Raw genomic sequence first — 18,740 nt, 5'->3', positions numbered from 1 at the left:
GTAAAAGTAGTCCTTTAACTTTTCACACGGACACGCGGGTCTTAGCAGATGCTCAGCTCTTCCAGTGTGGCTTTTCACTGGGCTGGCTGAAACTCTCTGAGGAATTTAAAGGCAAAGTCAGAGAAATCTGTGTCTCACAATCATGCGCTCTACCGGAGTGCTGGCGGTCAGAGGGGCTGAGCTGTAATTACAGGCTGGGAAGGCAGTCAGGGATCCTCACCAGTGAGCTGTGGGCTGGCTGACAGACCCTGCCTCTGGGAGTAAAGTGGAAGAATGACTGAGGAAGATCCCCGGCCTCAACCCAGGGCCTCCACACTCGCGTATGTGAAAGTATACCTGCATGCCCACACATGCTAACACGCAAACACTCGAAGACACACACACACACACACACACACACACACACACACACACACTTAGAAAAGAAAAAAAAATCGTGAGCAGAAATTGTTGAGACATAAGTCTTTATTTTTTTTACTTGTATCAAGCAGTATACTCGAAAGACAGAAAAGAAGTGTGTACAGCGTGAGTCAGCTCTGGCACATAATACACAACCGGAACAACACCAGCTTGGCACTGAAGCACGGACATACACAAGCGGAACAACGCCAGCTTGGCGTGCTGGCCGGAGAGACTTGGGTGCTGAGGGCTGTGGGCCTCAGCAGCTTTCAGTGCCGCACTGTACGCTTGCGAGAACTACTTTAACAACAACAACAACATTACGAGGTCCTCGCAGTGGGGCCATGTGGCCGTTTTTAAGCGTCTAGAACATGTGCAGGGATGAGAGGCAAACATATTTTTGCTAGAAGCTCCTTCACGTTGGTGCATCTGGACTTGTTTACGCCCCCTGCTCAACACAGCAGCTGCTCTCACTTCTTATTTCTAACAAATCAATTGTCAACTGTGGTCAATGAGTTTGCTAACTTTACAGGCTCTGACCCTGCTGAGGTCAAATGCTTATTGATAGACTTATCATGTAGTTGAGGAAAGGGAGTCAAGAATCAAGAAAGATGACTTTCCTCTGTTACACCCAACTTCAAAACATATGGCCATGTGGTTAATGGCATCGTTATTCTAGAAATAAAGACACAGAGAACACTGTGTAATAATTTAAAAACAAATATTCAGACAAATAAATACCCAACAGTTTATATCCATAAATTACTTATATGCTTAAATATGATCTGCCTTTAAAAAATAGAAGTAAATTTGGTTCACTCTTGCCAGTGCAGGCAAAATCTCTCTTCGCTTCTGTGTGCTGAGTTACACATATGATTCATAAACAGCCTAAACACTGAGCTCCGAAAAGCAGGTTGTTGGTTACCGAGAAGCTGCTCATCTCTGACACACACTTAAGGGCACAAGCAGGTGCTGTGCCCTCTGAGCGGTGAATCACACCCACAGCCACTCGAAGACAAAGGGACGCTGCTTGGTGACTGGGTGGACAGGCCTACGGTGCGCACTTTTATTAACATTTGCTGAGCGGCGTCTGGGGGTTTCTCTATTGGCTTTTCCAACAGCAGCAGTGCAATTCTGATGTAGTTACTAACGAATAGTACAATACTTTGACCAGTAACAGTCACAATGGTTTACGACAATTAAGCACAGAGACCACAGTGATTTTTTTTTTTTAAAGCCAAACCTCAGTTCAGATTTTTCATAAAGTTGGTAAAGAGTGGATACTTGTTTTCATCCAAAATCTCAAAAGAAATCCATTTGGCTTAGGCTTTTCGTTTCTATTCATCGGGTTGTTTCTTCATTCTTTCCCAACTTTTCACTAGGGAGAGAAGCACACAAAGATAATGAACAGCGTCTTCTGGCTACCCCCTGTGCAGCAGTTCCAGTGAGAAGCCCAGCAATAGCACGCACGAGGGCTGCGCTGCTCAGCTATCCAGATCTGTCCCTCCCAGCACACTGTGCACATCTCTGTGGATGATGACAACCGGACTGACTGTGCCTGCACTGACAAGCTAACGAGCAAAGCAGAAAAGTTCTCAGGAGAAGACGCAGCAGCTCCCAACTGCGCACCATATAAAGGAAGCAGCTGGAGGGCAGCCCTTCCCTTCATCAGGAGGACACTTCTGTTTCATGACCATACGAACACAGACCATTCTCAGCAGGATTCAACAGTGCTGGCTGTGTCTAGTTTTCAGGCTGGGCTGATTATTATGGTTTTCAGACTACATGAGCCAAATGAGACAAGGTGTGCTTCATTTTTGACTGACCATGATAGTGATTGCTGAGCAGGGACCTAGACACAATTTTGGAATACAACACATTAAATTATTGCTAAGAATCAAGGGCTGGCATGCAGATGCTGCTTTCTAGAGGGCACAGTGGGCACCGAACAGCTTGTAATGGACAGTGGGGTTCATGCTGGACTGTTTCAATGTCTCCACTCACAGCACAGCCATCATCTGGACTTTAAACACCTCTGACTTCCCTCTAGCCTGAGAGGCCAGAACACTGGGCTGTCCTTAGGAACAAGCTGTAGCCTCAGAACGATGTCAAGAGGTTAGGTTAGCTCTGCAGGCCACCTCTGAGCAAAGCAACGGCTGACACAGTGTGGCGGGCAAGGGCAGGGGCTAGCCATTCCCCTGGCTCTCCTGCCAGCCCTGAGGAAAGACAAACACTTGTGTTTTTCAAAATAGGCCTTATCTTAAGTATGTGGTTACATTATTATTATTTTTCCATGTGAGAAATAAATACTTTCAAGGTTCAGAAAAATTCTGTTGTCCATTCAGGTTTCTTGATTTTAAATTTGTTAAATGTAATTACACAGATAAACTCTTGCTTAGATATATAGACATAGATATAAAGACATGTAGAAGCTCAGAAACAGGTCCAAGTGAAACTCGTGAAAGCAACTGGTTAAGTGTAAACTGAAGCAGACACAACATGCTAAGCCACAATAGTAGCAGGAAGAGTTGGAAAAGCCACTGCTGTTATGAAAGTATAGCACAGGTTCAAACAAATGCAGGGTGTCACACAGAGACCCTAAAACCTGCAAAATACAGACAGGAGAACAGATGCCTGAGAGGAGTAAGACAATAAACAGAAGGGGATGGGTTCATGGTGGTGGAAGGACAAAAAGAAGGAAGGCAGGAAAGAAGGGTGACAGAGGGGCGCACAGCTGGAGGGCAGTGACTGGCCCCTGCACGTGCAGAGACAGACGCAGAGCTTGGGGAAGCAGGCAGGTGGGGACCTGCTGTGAGAAGCAAACAGAGAAGCGGGAGAAACCCCGGAGAGGAAACCCAGAGAGGTTCAGAAACAGCTGAGGCAGCAGCGAAGAAAGTCTTTATGGGAAATCACTGGGGCCATCAAGAGGGAGGAATAGTTCAGTATTTGCACAGACTGCTGTGAGCAGGAGACAGGGTCGGGATGAAGGGAACGGAACAGTCAAGTGTGCACCACAGGCTACTCAGACAGTGGGCCACTCAGTTGCTGACAGACACAGCCCAGCTTTGCCAAGCACAGGGAAGAGGTCCCATCTACCCAGGAACACAACCCCAAGTCCAGGCACACCCTGAGTCACCTTCACACACCCAGAGCTAACAGGGACAGACACAAACAGAAGGCTTCAACTGTCCCTTAAGACAAAGGGAGAGGGAGAGGGAGAGGGAGAGGGAGAGAGAGAGGAGAATCTGTACAGCAAGATTGTGAAAACGAACATGAAGTTGGGCTGATGTCTGTGTAAAACCGTGAGACTGAGTAGCTGGCTGGGCTAACCCCCAGAGCCTGGACTGGCACACACTGCCTCGGTGCCTCTGTGCTGAGCTCCAGGCTGAGTGCCACGTGGTAAGCTTTGCCCCCAAGAGCACTGTTGAGACCTCGCCCTCCGGGCAGAGCCCTCCACAAGGAGGAAGAGGACGCACCCCACTTGGAACAGATCATGTTAGAAACTTGTGAGGTTACACTCATTTTAAAAGGAATGTTAAAGTGAAAAAGGAGAGTAGAAAAAAAAAATCAGGAAATACATGGATGAAAATGAAAAACTATCGCCACAGCCTCACCACTTAGATGCCAAACTCACACCTGCTGATTCACACTGCTCACTGCACACAGTGAACTCACGCCTCTGATGCACTGTTCAAAAAGTACACACCTAGACAGTGACCTCACACCTGATGCACACTCTGATGGCACACACATGCTGACTGTTATACCTGCCTTCCAGATTTATCAACCATACCTTTCCACACACAGAGAAGCAATTTTGTCACATGAGTAACGAGTACCTGAACTGTACTACCTAAGTGTTTCACAATTTAATAAATCCCCTTTAGAAGAGCAGAACCCACCGACCCTGTCCCAGGTGGGCTCAGCCGCTGCCCTCCTCCCTAAGAGGCGAGTCAACGGAACCAGCAGGTTGAGCCAGACATGTTGGTTGCTCATACAGATTGAATTAATCTTTTCCCTTAAATACCTATGTGAAGGCACTTTAGCCGACGCTCTCTCTTGTCCTCAGCTACTCCTCTACTGTCAGGTCAGAGGACATGTCCATTTATTTATTTTTTAATATTTTAAAATTTTATTATTTTTTTATTTATTATAATTTATTCATTTTGTATCCCAGCTGTAGCCCCCACTCTCATTCCCTCCCAATCCCACCGTCCCTCCCTCATGTCCTCCCATGACCCTCACCAAGTCCACTGATAGGGGAGGTTCTCCTCCCATTCCATCTGAGCCTAGTCTATCAGATCTCATGAGGACTGGCTGCAATGTCCTTGTCTGTGGCCTGGTAAGGCTGCTCCCCACTTAGGGGGAGGTGATCAAAGAGCCAGCCACTGAGTTCATATCAGAGACAGTCCCTGTTCCCATTACTAGGGAACCCACTTGGACACTGAACTGCCACGGGCTACATGTGTGCAGGGGTTCTAGGTTATTTCCATGCATGGTCCTTGGTTGGAGCATCAGTCTCAGAAAAGACCCCTGGGCCCTAATTTTTTTGTTCTGTTGTTCTCCTTGTGGAGCTCCAGACCTTTCCAGGTCTTTTTATCTCTTCCTTCTTTCATAAGATTCCCTGTACTCTGCCCAAAGTTTGGCTATGAGTCTTATCATCTGCTTTAACACCCTGCTGGGCAGAATATTTCAGAGGCCCTCTGTGGTAGGCTCCTATCTTGTTTCCTGTTTTCTCCCTCTTCCGATGTCTATTCTGTTTGCCTTTCTGAATGAGGATTGATCATCTTACCCAGGGTCCTCCTTCTTGCCTAGCTTCTTTAGGTATACAGATTTTAGTATGTTTATCCTATATTATATGTCTAATATCTACTTATAAGTGAGTATATACCATGTGTGTCTTTCTGCTTCTGGGATATCTCACTCAGGATGATCTTTTCTAGATCCCACCATTTGCCTACAAATTTCATGATTTCCTTGTTTTTAATTGCTGAGTAGTAATCCATAGTGTAAATGTACGACAATTTCTGTGTCCATTCCTCAGTTGAGGGACATCTGGGTTGTTCCCAGATTCTGGCTATTACAAATAAACATGTTTATTTTTGAGGTTGGGTCTCACTAATTTGCCCAGAGTAGCCTTGAATTCCTGGCTCATGCCATTCCTCCACCTTAGAACAGGAGTAACAGACAAACTCCTCTGGCTATATCATAATTTTGAAAACCACACCCCCTCACATGCCCCCTTTTATGGAAATAAAAACAAACCTCCTATCAAACTTGTCCCCCTGAGAATGAATGGACGGTACCCTGGGACACATGTGCTTAAGAGGTTAACCTACTTCCCCATATCGTCACAAAATTACATTTCCTCAGTTCCGAAACCTACTGGCTTTTCTGTGATGAAAAATATCTAATTTTCTGTTTTACTTCTCATTTCACGAACCTGATCACTTCTAAAGTAAACATTTTTCATGTTTATTGCAAAATATATTTATTCTTTTCATAAAATTCCTCTATATTCTTCACAGTTTTCTTAGTGATATGTTTCCTTTTCTGATAATTTCTTGGAGCTTTCTATATACAACAGGTACAAATCCTTTAGGTAAAATTCGTCTCCAGCCCAGCTATTATTTAAAAACTTTATTGGCTCTTATGTTCTTTTTTAAAAACAAAATTTATTTTTATTTTATAGGTTTGAGTGTTTTGCCTGTATGTGTGTATATATGTATGTATGTATGTATGCATGTGTATGTATGTAGAATGTATATACGAATATGTGTATGTATGTATCTGTGTCTCTGTGTGTGTGAGTGTGTGTGAGTTCCAGAACACGGTACTGGAACTGGTGTTACAGATAGCTGCAAGTTGCTCTGTGCCTGCTGGAACCTGGACCTGAGTCTTGCAAAGCAGCGAGTGCTCTCAACTGCTGAGCCATCTTTCCACTCTTTTCATTCCCAGCATGCATTATTTTAAATTTTCCATTACATAACATCTGTTTTAAAATGACTCCTAGCTGGACATAGTGGCATGTGGCTCCAGTCTCACATTCTGAGTAACTGCTTCAGCCCAAGAGTCTGAGGCCAGCCTGGGGAAACGGGAACTGCCCTTCCCCTAAAAAAACAAACCACCATCACAAAAACAACCAAACAAAAGCCCAGAGAAAACCAGAAATGTTTTCTAATTCCACTATCATGAGTATATAAAAAGCCATTCCCAGGATTATTTAATATTCATCTGGGTTTTCTGTACAAACAGATTTAAGTAATGGAAACTGAGTCTAAAACAAATATATGCATGTGGGTGTAGTTAGGGCTGTAACCCTGAACACGCTTATTTCAACAGCCTTCTGCCTACAGAGAAGACAAGGTGTCCTGACGGGCTTCCCTCTGTTTCTTACGCTGCCCTCCCCCTACCACGTCCCAAGGGCCCATCTCAGAGGTAAGCACAGTCCGCCTGTCCAGGTTAAACTGTCCAACATGCTTGTTTCCTCAGGACCCCAGGCCTCCTCCCATGCCCAGAAGGGCTTTCTAGGGGCTCTCACCTTTCAATTCACAGATAGTCCTGTCATTCCCTCCGTATAACGATCTCTACGCCAAGATCTCTACTAGTTACTGCACAGTCGAGTCTCTGTTCAGAGCCCGAATTCTGGAGAGAAAGACTACTCTGGTGGTCATTTCCTTTCAGGCTGAAGACAGTCTGATTTACACATCTAGGACTCTCCACCAACACTTCCTCTGAGGCCAGTAGTCGCCTGTTGGCTCAGTTCCCACAGCTCCTGTGGTGTCAGCTCCTGTGTGTGTCAGTGTTTGTGCCAGCTCTGCTCTCACTGGCCTCTGTCACTAGTGACTAGGATGTCTGAGGTCTTTTCCTGGTGATAAAATAACTTTTCCCTGATTTTCTCCCACTTGTGTTCTCCGTTGATTTTCTCTTACCTCTATCAGGGTGACTTTCTTCTTCCTCTGCATATTTGCTCTGTATCCTCCGTCCTCCCAGCTCTGTTCTGTGCCCTTCTCAGACCTACAGGAGGATTACAAATGAGAAGCCAGTAAGGCAGCTGCTGCAGTGGATTAGATAAGGCCTGGGTCTGGGGAAGGGACAGTGGGATGAACTGAGAAAAGCCACTGCGCAGAACCACAGGTGAGATTATCCAAAGGAGGGAGAGAGACAGTTGCTCCATGATGTTAGCCATGAAGAGACAAGAATGAGACAACTGTCTCTGAAAAAAAAAAAAAAATCTAGATGCCTATGGAAAAATAAGAAAATGTTATCTTCTTTTACAGGATTTCCTTCCTTCCTTCCTTCCTTCCTTCCTTCCTTCCTTCCTTCCTTCCTTCCTTCCTTCCTTTCTTTCTTTGAGATAGGGTTTCTCTGTGTAGCCTTGGAGTCACTTTGTAGATCAGGCTGGCCTCAAACTCACAGAGATCCACCTGCTTCTGCCTCCTGCGGGGCTGGGATTACAGGTGTGAGCCCCAGCATCTGCCTTATGGGATATTTCTTAATGACAAAGAAAGAGTGGAAGAAGTTCCTGTGTGAGTTGTAACAATAAAACTGTAGAAGGCAAAACTGAGAGCAAAACAAGAGCCATGGTTTACTGCAGCACAAAGTATGTTAAGAAAAAGAGTACACAAACACGAGAATAGAGAAGCCGAGGGTTAGGAAACCAGGCTTTTCTCTAGAGTAGGTACGAGAGCTGGGACTATACTAAACAGAGCAGTTAGCAGCAAAGATAAAGAACATGTGCACAAAAGCTCATGTATGTAACTCGTACTCAGGCTGCAGCGCTCATGTGACTGTGTCTGGAGACCGGCTTTAGGGAAGGCCAATAAGTTCACAGTTAAATCCAGTTAGGACAACACCAGCATCTTAAAGGGAAGAAACAATGCCATGTGCTTGCCTATGGGCACACGCACATATGCTTTCCATGTGTGCACATAGGCCCTGTGTGCCAGTGAGAAGGCCGCCATGTGGCAGTCAAAGAGAGGCCATATTTGGAAGACATAACATCCTCCTGAAGCTCAGTGGTATCTGCTTCCCAGACTCCACATGGTGGATGGAGAGAGAGCCAACTCCTTCAAGTTATCCTCTGAGCGCCACACATTCGCAGTATGCAGCACTGCCCCTCCCCAAATACAGGCACTAATGAAGACAAGTAACAGATAGAAAAACATTGTTTAAACAGACACTTACTTCACCAAAGAAATCTATGGATGGATATGTACCCACACCAACACACACACCACACACACCACACACACCAAATTAGGGATAAGGATATACAAATTCTAAGCATATGGGCTGGGATTCTAATGGCTGAAATTATCACCTGACTATTTTACGTATTGGTGAGGAAGCATAACTCTCTTGCACACAGGTAAGCCAATAAATGTGACAGCATATAGGAAAATGTATGGGAAACCGTTCCAGCTACTCCAAGTCTAGCTGTTCACCCGTGAGAAGCAAATACAAATATCTAGACAATCACGTGCGGATATCTGTAGTGGCTCCAAACTAGACAATTCAAAGATCTACTTACTAACAGGTAATGAATACACAAATTGTGGAACCTGAAACTCTAGGAGAGAGCGGTCATTGGTTATCAAGGGATGGTAGTTACATAAAGGAAGAAATAAGGAAGATATTTTAAAAAAGAGAGAGAAATTCTTTAATTATGGTAATGGCTTACAGTATCTACCTTTCTTAAAATCTGAAATGTGTAAGTATGTTATTTGTACTTTATCAAGTATATTTCACTAAAAGTGTTACAAATACATATGTATACATAAAACCAGACCTATAAAAATATATGCATGGATATGTGTGAGTGTTCTGTATGGGTAGGTGTGCGGACGTGTGGGTTGGTATGTGCACAGATGGGTGTGTGTGAAACCCAGAGGCCAACCTTGAGAGTTGTGCTGGATAGTTTTATGTCAACTAGCCACAAGCTAAAGTCATCTGGGAGGAGAGAGCCTCAGTTAAGAAAATGCTTCCATAAGATGAAGGCAAGGCAAGCCCTAGGGCAATTTTGCAGTTAGTGACTGATGGGGGCCCAGGGGAGAAAGGTGGGCTGTAAGCTACACCCTTACAGAGAAAAGAAGAAACGGAGCTGGAATAGAATTGGTAGTGGAGGGAGTGGGAAAATACTCTGGCTTACAATGACAAAAGCGTTTGATTTTGTTCATATTCAGTCAGTTTCTAAGTATCTAGAAAGGAATCCAATATTGGCTATCTGAACCAATGTCTTTAGCCAAAGCTTTTAACGAAACAAACCCAACTAATGTTAAAAATCTAAAAAAGAAAATCCCAGGACAAAAATCAATACAGAACACAGGAAACAGGAAACACACACTGTATATTAATGATGATAACATATTTAAGAAACTTCATTAGAAACAGACCAGGGTGTTAGGTGACAAATGAAAAACACCACAGGGCATGGGACACAGGGTGGGACTTTAACTTTCAAGAAAATGCTTCAGCTAAGTTTCTTCCTATACCTTAAAAAGAGTTTAGCTTTACAAAAATGTATATGAATTGATAATAAAGTGATCAACATTTCTCAGAAAGGGGGAGGGGGAGAGGGAGAGGGGAGAGAGGATGAAGACATGGTTTAGTGGACAGAGCTTACTTGTGAAACAGAGAGGACTACAGTTTTGACCCCAGCACCACATACAATCTGGGTAGGGACTGTAGACTGCCTGGAACCCCACAGCTTGGGAGGCAGAAACAAGAAATCCTTGACAAAAGCTGGCTATCCAGACTAGCTGATTTGGGCAAGCTCTGGGTTCAACAAAGACCCTGATTCAGTAAATAGTGGGGAGTGACTGAGCATACCAGACACCAACTTGTGGTGCGTGTGTGACACACACACACACACACACACACAGACACTTCACAGACACAAACGTGAAAACACCCACATACACATGACACACACACCCACATACATAAGAATAATTAACAAGATAAGAAACCCAAGCAGAAGGTGCTAAGAACAGTCTATGTGGCTCACTTTGGTTGTTCAATAAATGAGCCAATGTTTGAAATGGAAAGGAAGGGCTTCAGGGAAACAAAAGTGATACCCTGTTCGTGTACTTATGTACAAGGAACTAGGACCTTGCAAAATGAAATAATTTTCTCTGTTTATTCTGGAGAACAGTGCTTCTACCGTTAACTGGTGTACAGTTTTCAAGTTGTAAGAAAATACATCTTCACTGACCTAAGAAAAAGAGTACAGGTAGTTACCAACGGCTCTGGGTGGATGAGCATGGGCACATCCAAACTTAGGAATTTTTCTTCCTTTGGATTTGCAGAAGGTTCTTTTTTTTTTTTAAATTTTTATTTCTCTGAGACAGGGTTTCTCTGTGTAGCCCTGGCTGTCCTGGACCACTCTGTGGACCAGGCTGGCCTCAAACTCACAGAGATCCACCTGCCTCTGCCTCCTCAGTGCTGGGATCGCAGGCCTGGGCTACAGTGCTCGGCTGCAGAAGGTTCTGAAGTGCGGTACATGCAACAGAAGCAGCTGAGCTGCCTGACAATGGAGCCCAAGTGTCAGTGACACTTCCTACACTTGATCTGGAGGTGCACGTGGGTGTGGCATCACCTGAAAAGCTAGCCACTGTGGAGAATATGGAATGTGCCTTTCACTGCTATGTTTACTAAGCAGTTCTAAATAGTTTAAAGATATAAATTCTTAGGCTCCAGTATTTTGTTATTAACTTTATTACTATGTAAAATTTCAATGAAGTGAAAAATGTTCATCAGACAGTAAAGAAAGCTACGCCTGTGTGTAGACCAGGCAGAGAGAGAAGATGAAAAGAACAGAGCTGAATTCCAAGCTGCTGCCTTCCTAGATCGCATTGTCTTTCTTGTAGACATTTTGAGAATCAAATGTGATGATTTGGGCAAATGTGCTCATATAACAGCCACACACACACAATTATCACTAGTATTCATTTTGCAAAAATCAATAAACAACAAAGTTATACTCTCAGGGTAGCAATAAATAACTGTTAAGAGAATGGAACCTCCTGTCTTGGCACAGACCTAATTTTCAGTTGTTCTAGTACATCGTCTGGCAACCACAGGAGGGAAGGAGGGCTCCCCTCCAGCCCCGCTGAAGGGACAGGTGTAAAGAGACCTTTGCGGCACAGAAGCCCCAACCCAGCAAAGCAGGTTGCCATGCCTTAGCTAAGCAGATCTGTGAGACTGCCTGCATTTCTGAAGGAAAGTGCAACTTCTCCTTTTCTTTTTGTCTGGGTTTAAAGCAGCTTCCCTAAGGGCTGGCCTCCTTGCTTTCTCTAGTCTTTCTTACCATGTGGCTGCTTGTCTGCTGCGTGTGCTGAACCCCACACCGGCTTAAATGGCTTGGCTTTCTCTCCTCTCTCCTCACAGCTACAGAGATCCACTCTGTGACTGCCCTGGCGTTTTCTTTCCAACTCTAACACTGTTCTTGACTTGTGTGCAAATTCATTCGTAAATTCTTTTCTTAATGAGACTGAGAACCCCAAGAAGGGACCTCGATTTTTCCTGTGTCATCTGATGGTCAGTAAGAGACCCCCGAAGTCACAGCAGCAATATCTTCCCACAGCAACTGTGGCAGTGAATGTAGCTGAGAAAGAGACATGCAAGCCCGGTGGTGAGAGCTGGAGGCGGGGTCTCACTCAGGTTAGGCACTGACAGCGTTGCCCTACAGCATTAGCACCTGACTGACTGAGGGCCTGTGAAAAGAATTATAAGGAAACTTCCAGAATATGACTGCTTCGCTTTCAAAGTGCCTATTGAAAAACTACACAGCTCTCATCTTTGGAGTAAAATATGTCTTGTAGCAGACTGCATGGTTTCATTTGGTAAGTCCTGTCATCTGAATGAGCATTTTTGAAGTGGAAGAGGTGAATTCTTTTTCAGACTGTGAAAGCATGTAGCATATCTTAACTTGAAGCAACATGTCTGCAGGAAGCTCAGCAGGGTCTGTGTGCCTATGTGTGTAGGTCCCAGAGGAGCTAGCAGGTGCCAGTGCTGTTCATGGATGCTGCACTCAGGCTTTGCTGGTGATACAGACCACACACCCTCTGATGACACCCTGGGGACGTGGCTATTTTCCCTGTAACGCCTCTGAGTAGATATTTCATAGTTCAGTTTTACCTAACCATTTGCTTGTATCAAGTTTAAGTTATTTCAAAACATTACTCAGAGTAAATGAAAAATAAAAACAGGCCTTTTGAGCTTCAGTGTGTTGCTGTTTATACATAACATTATTTTTCTTGATTCTAACACAATCTTAAAGTCTTTTAAATTATTTATACAAAATCCAACTTGTAGTGTGATCATTGTGTTATGAAAAAGGGGTATAGATAGATTATCCTTAAAAACAGAACAGAGGGTTGGAGAGATGGTTCAGAGGTTAAGAGCACTGGCTGTTCTCCCAGAGGACCCGGGTTCAATTCCCCACAACCACATAGTGCCTCATAAACATCTATAATGAGATCTGGTGCCCTCTTCTGGCATGTTGGCATACATGTAGGCTTTATAAATAATAAATAAATATTAAAAAACAAAACAAACAAACAGAACAAAGCACTGCCACTTATCATCACAAGTTATAAAAAAGGAATAGCTACTCACTGTGCCACAGACTGCAAGCCCAGTCTGGAGTCCAGGGACTTGAGGGATTGCTGTGAAGGAGAGAAAAACCAAGCAGTAAGTCACACATGAAGGGACAATGTGGTTATCGTCCACAGGGTCCCCACCAGCTTTCTGCATAAAGACAGAGCAACAGTGTCGATGGCCGTCCTGAACACGCATGTCTATCCCAGTAATATACTCACTCCTGGAAGGCCAGGCTAGTCCACGACATCGTGCACACTTCATAAACAAGGTTAGCTTTCAGATGCTGGCACCAAATAAACCCCCAAACAAACAAAACATCACCATCAACAACAAAAAGCCCACACACAAAAAAGGAAAAAAAACAAGAGAAAACAAAGGGGAGAGATTGTTTGGTAGCTTAAGTTAACACTGTGGTTTGTTACTTAAGCCCCACATATTTCTTTCATCACTGCTTTTCTTTCTATTGTTGTCAGTGTATCCTTATTTTATGAACTGAACTAAAGGCTAGATTCTGAATTTGAACACTGTAAATCTTTTCCAAATTTGTTCAGTAAATCTTGCTTTATTAATGGCACCCTTGAGAAAAAAGGTTAATATACACTTTTGGAGGTACCAACTTACATTCCAAATGCTAGCACTTCCTCTAATTTGGAGCATTAGCTCCAATCCGAAGTATAATGAAGAAATGGTGTTTAGTGTAACACAGTACTTTGTAAATCAACCCAGTGCTGCCATAAAACTGACTGAAGGTGGTTTTTAGAGATAATGAATGTTGCAGAAAAGATCCATTTGACATTTAAAACAAGACAGTAAGTTGCTCAGTTATGTACAGAGGAGAGATGTCTACACAATTATGTAAATTAAAGTCATTTAGGAAACAAATAAACTAGACTGAAAGAAACGAAACCCCGCTTTTCTTTCGCCCTTGTCTGAGAACTACTGCTTTCCCAGCCTCTCTCCACGGAGGACCACTCGGCCGCCATACTTCCTCCTCCCCAGGCAGAGTCTGCAGGACTGTACCCCGCCAGCTCTGGCACAGAGCATCTCTTACAAGCATCACCGTGCTTATGAGAGAGATTTCTTGACTATGGTTATGTGTTTCCTATCAGGTGGCTTTAAAGCAAACCCTTACGGTAGGAATTAAAGAAAGACAAGACAAGGGTAAAAGATGGGTGCTGCAGCAAGTGACCCAACACAAGGACTGATGGCGCCTTGATTGTTCTTCACCACTACATTGATAAGTCTCTGTTAAAATGGACTGAGAAAAAATCCACACCCACAGTCAATTTCAGATTCTAAAACTAGTTCAGATTCCTGAATACCTCGCCTGTCCTCACCCAACAGCACAACCAGCAATGGACTGAACGCAGAGAGCACTGACCCTCACAGAGCTTCCCAGCTCTTTCATGAGCATGTGCGCTCCAAACACACGAGCCAAATTAAACCGGAGGTTTGAATTTTTAAATTCTTCACAATATGTAAGTATTATTTCTACCTCTTTGTCCAAGGGAAGCCAGCATTTTACCAGAAAAATATTTGTATGATTATAAAGCATGGTAAAACGACCAGACTTAATGAGGGAACCGGACACGCAGCTCACAATCTGAAATCTCCTTGACTTGCCCCTGTGCTGGAGCTGCAGGGAACACCCCAGTGCAGTCTCCTTGTTAGCCCTGTGTGAGTCTGAGGAGTCTTATAACAGAGGCTGCTTCTGGGAATTGTTGGGATACCCTCAGAAAGGTTATCTGAAGAACACTAAATAGAGCGAGAGAGAGAGAGAGAGAGAGAGAGAGAGAGAGAAGTCAGAATGCAATGTGTGTGAAAGTAAAAAAAATTAATAAACGATAAAAAGAGATTAAATATGGTCCATGCTGTGTTTCCTGTTGTGTTCTTACATAACTACTCATTCTATTTTTATGATGTAAAGCGGCTTGGGCTATGTTCAAATCCTGTAAGTCTTAAATTAGCAGTGAACCTACACTGCAATGCTGTTCCACTTATTTGCAAGAACACAAGCTTCATCAGGACCAATACTTCACTCTAAGCACCTTTACTTGCTCATTTCTGGGTCTCAGCAGCCACGCCACATGGGCAGTGACTCATGGAGGCAGTGGGAGGGGAAAAAGGAGGTGTCTATGTGAGTTCTTATGTCTTATCTTTCAGCAAAAGCCCCCAAGGATGGAATGCAGTCAGCCCATGAGTGCCCCCCACCCCCGCCAAGGCCAAGGAGCAGGGCTGTCCTTCTTCCCCTTCTTTACACACACACACACACACACACACACACACACACACACACACACACACACCTCAGCTGTTTTGTGACTTCATTTCCTCTTCATGGACCCCCTTGATTTGAAGAGGAGGGGATGAAGAGAGGAAGATGAGCAAAGCGAGATGAGGAATGGTAGCATCAGACTCCAGAGGCGCCTGCTTCCTCAACCCTCACAGCTCCTCTGGGATGATTGTCAATTTAGAATGCCATGAGGTTTAAATTTGAAAGGAATGATAAATGGAGTGATTTAAAGTGACACCACTGATTACGTGGAGATTTACCAAGGGGAAAACAACTTTGGTAAAGAGAAACAGGCCATGCAAATAACTCACCGGCACAGATTTCTCTAAGAACTTGAGGAATGAATGTGAAATCATGTGGAAGTTCAATCAATATACGTTGTATCTAGCACACTAGCATCAGAGGGGCAGAAATGTGAGGGAGTATAACTTCAGTTTACATGCTGTTATTCACTCACTGACACATCTACCTTTCCAAATGTTTCCTCTCTATTTTGTGGGAATTTGTTTTTTTCTTTTAGAACATAGATGCAAGAGAGGAAGGTTGCCAATGAGGGTTTGATGGTTAAATTCTTGGTTCTGTTGTTAACTTTGTGTGGCCCTAACAAGCCACGTAACCTCTCTTAGGTTAGAAGGAAGAGGGGCTCAGCAGAAATGCATAAGCTCTCACAAACCACACTCTTGCTTCTACAGATGAAGAAATGGAGGCCCAGAGTTACCGAGGATACAGACAGAGCTGGAGGGCTACACCAAGTTTTCTAAAACTGACTTAACAGTAAAACTTTCAGGCCAGGCATAATGGCACATGTTTTTAATCCCAGCACTTGGGTAGGTAGAGGCAGGCAGATCTCTGTGAGTTCCACGCCAGCCTGGTTTACAAATCGAGTCCAGGACAGCCAAGGCTACACAGAGAAGCCCTGTTTCAAAACAAACAAACAAACAAACACACACATTTTCGGTACAATTTTGTTTGGAGTCTCAAGCGTAAACATGAAGAAGTAGAATCATTCTGGGCAAAAGCTAGGTTTGTATGGCCTGGCATGCTATGCCACTGGTGAGGCTTCCATGGTTTAAACTGTAGGTCACAATCGTGTGACTACATGGGTATGGAGTGTGAGGTACTTAAGTTAGTGCTGGCTTATAATGCACCAAGCAGCCTTGGTGTTAACCCCACAGCACACACACTTGGCACTGTGTATGCCGTTATACCATATAGTGCCAGCAAACCTGCCTGAACACAGCTCGGATCTGAGGTGACTGTTATGAATGTCACTGTTTATACTGTATACACACACGTATACACACACACACACACACACACACACACACACACACACAATTGTTTGCACTTATAGAACCAAGACATTTTCATTATGGAAAAAAAAACGTAACAAACAGCATTTTCTTATTGTCATTCTTTAGCATGTGACACATTAGCATGTGACAAATCTTTGGATTGTTGGGTTAAAATGTTGGATTTTAAAAGCTGTTGTCTGAGTTTAATTTAAAAAAAAAAGTTAATTGCAGTTTGTCTGGGATTAGAACAGACTTTGCAATCATGTTTGAAAGGTTTTAATGGTTCTTTGCCATGGTGTATGAAGTATTAGGACTTTGCAGCCAGTCCTGAAGATACCTGATAAACCAGGGTCAGATGAAAGGGAGGAGGTCTTCCCCAATCAGTGGACTTGGAAAGGGACAGAGAGAAGATAAGGGAGGGATGGTGGGATTGAGAGGGAATGAGGGCGCGGGATACAGCTGGAATACAAAGTTAATAAACTGTAACTAGTATTTAAAAATTTAAAAAAGGAAAAAAAAGTATATCCTGATAGGAGGATATAGTGTAAGAGTGATACTTGCTCACTCTCCTTTTGCTGTCAAACCATCACTCCTTGTCTCCTTTTTTTTTTTTTTTTTTTTTTTTCAAAATTAGAATGTCTTAAAAATACACAGGAGTCAAGTTTGAAGCCAGCCTCTGTACACAGGGCTCTCACTCTGTATTTCTTCAATGGACCTAAGGACAAGAAACTCTACCAGGCCAGGAATGATAGGGATCTTACGCCCTCTTTCCTATTCTTGTCTCTTAAATAAAAACAAACAAACAAACAAACAAACAAACAAACAGCTCAGGAGACTTTAAGACTTCTCTCTATGGACTTGAACAAAAAGCTGTAAGCCAGGACACAGACAACAGAGGCAACCTGGGCTAACTTGTCTTACAGCTACATTTCCATATATTCTGGTCTTCGTTTTCTGTTTACTGTAAGATTGCCACAGGCACAACAGAGAGGAATTTACATGTCCTTTTCCTTTGGCCAAACTGTAAATAAATTATTTTTCTTTACCAGTTTCCATTTCCTAATTTCTTTGGATTGCAGAGAGACAGAGGGGGCGGTTTTATGGTCCTACGTACTCTGCACCAGTGCCCTTTTCAGCCTCTTCAGAGATTCTAGAGTGAGCTTTGGTTGCTGCTATTTGTTACAGTTAGGGTACTAAATGCTTCTCGTCAGTCGATTAACGTGTTGATGGGTGATGGCATCACTGTGATCTGTGTGGTAAGGCCTTGGTGGAGGATGGGGGACAAGAAGTGTATGTTGTATTTCTAGTCCTTTTCCTCATTTCCTCTTTGCTTCCATGGCTGCCAGGCTGATCCATCCTGACTTCTCTGTAAGAATGTTCTACTGCACCAAGGCCTGAAGACAATGGAAGCAGCAGAGCACTGGCCGAAACCCCAGGAACTGTGAGCCAGAATAAATCTTTCAGCCTTTTAAATGGTTTCTTTCAGGAACTTTGACACAGCAACAGATTCTAACTCACTGTGGGTTTGGAGACATGATGTATTCACAGGCCCAGTACATGCTCTCCTACTGAGGCACTTCCCACCTCTACCTTCAAATGGCCTCTGTCTTTCTCAGTTGTTGTTGGAATCAAACTCAGGGCCTCAAGCTAAGCAAGTGCTTTACTATTGAGCTATACTTCCAGCCCAAGAATGATCTTTTGAAATAGCAATTTAATCATGTCACCTCCCTGCTTTACATTCTACAATGAACGATGACTCCTTAATGCCTCCATAGGATGGCTTTAAAGATTTATTTGGAAGTCTTATTTGGGGTCAGTTTTTTTTTTTTAAGATTACTATTTTTTATTTATTTTTTATTAATTGCGCTTTATTCACTTTATATCCCCCCTGTAGCTCCCTCTTCCCCTCCCAATCCTTTCCTCCCTCCCCCTTCTCCACGTATGCCCCTCCCCATGTCCACTGATAGGGGACAGCTTCCTTTCCTTCCTTCTGAGCCTAGTCTATTAAGTCTCATCAGGAGTGGCTGCACTGTCTTCCTCTGTGGCCTGGTAAGGCTGCTCCCCCCTCAGGGGGAGGTGATCAAAGAGTAGGCGAATCAGTTCATGTCAGAGACAGTCCCTGTCCCCATTACTATAGAACCCATTTG

General features: G+C 43.7%; 1 protein-coding gene across 2 annotated transcripts in view; it reads right to left on the bottom strand.

The window, feature by feature from the left end:
• Positions 1-447: 447 nt before the first annotated feature.
• The window catches only part of Ahi1 (Abelson helper integration site 1), a 149,533-nt gene continuing 131,240 nt past the window's right edge, over positions 448-18,740 (bottom strand). For both annotated transcript variants that reach the window (XM_060373693.1, XM_060373694.1), the window contains 3 exons: positions 13,021-13,070; positions 7,332-7,416; positions 448-1,777 (listed from right to left, as the gene is read on the bottom strand). In XM_060373693.1, coding sequence (XP_060229676.1) covers positions 1,775-1,777; positions 7,332-7,416; positions 13,021-13,070 — 138 coding nt within the window. In that variant the 3' untranslated portion in view covers positions 448-1,774. The remainder of the gene's footprint in view (positions 1,778-7,331; positions 7,417-13,020; positions 13,071-18,740) is intronic.

Source organism: Meriones unguiculatus, chromosome 20 (assembly GCF_030254825.1).
Source record: "Meriones unguiculatus strain TT.TT164.6M chromosome 20, Bangor_MerUng_6.1, whole genome shotgun sequence".
Classification (NCBI taxonomy): domain Eukaryota; kingdom Metazoa; phylum Chordata; class Mammalia; order Rodentia; family Muridae; genus Meriones; species Meriones unguiculatus.
This window is presented reverse-complemented; position numbering and strand designations above follow the sequence as displayed.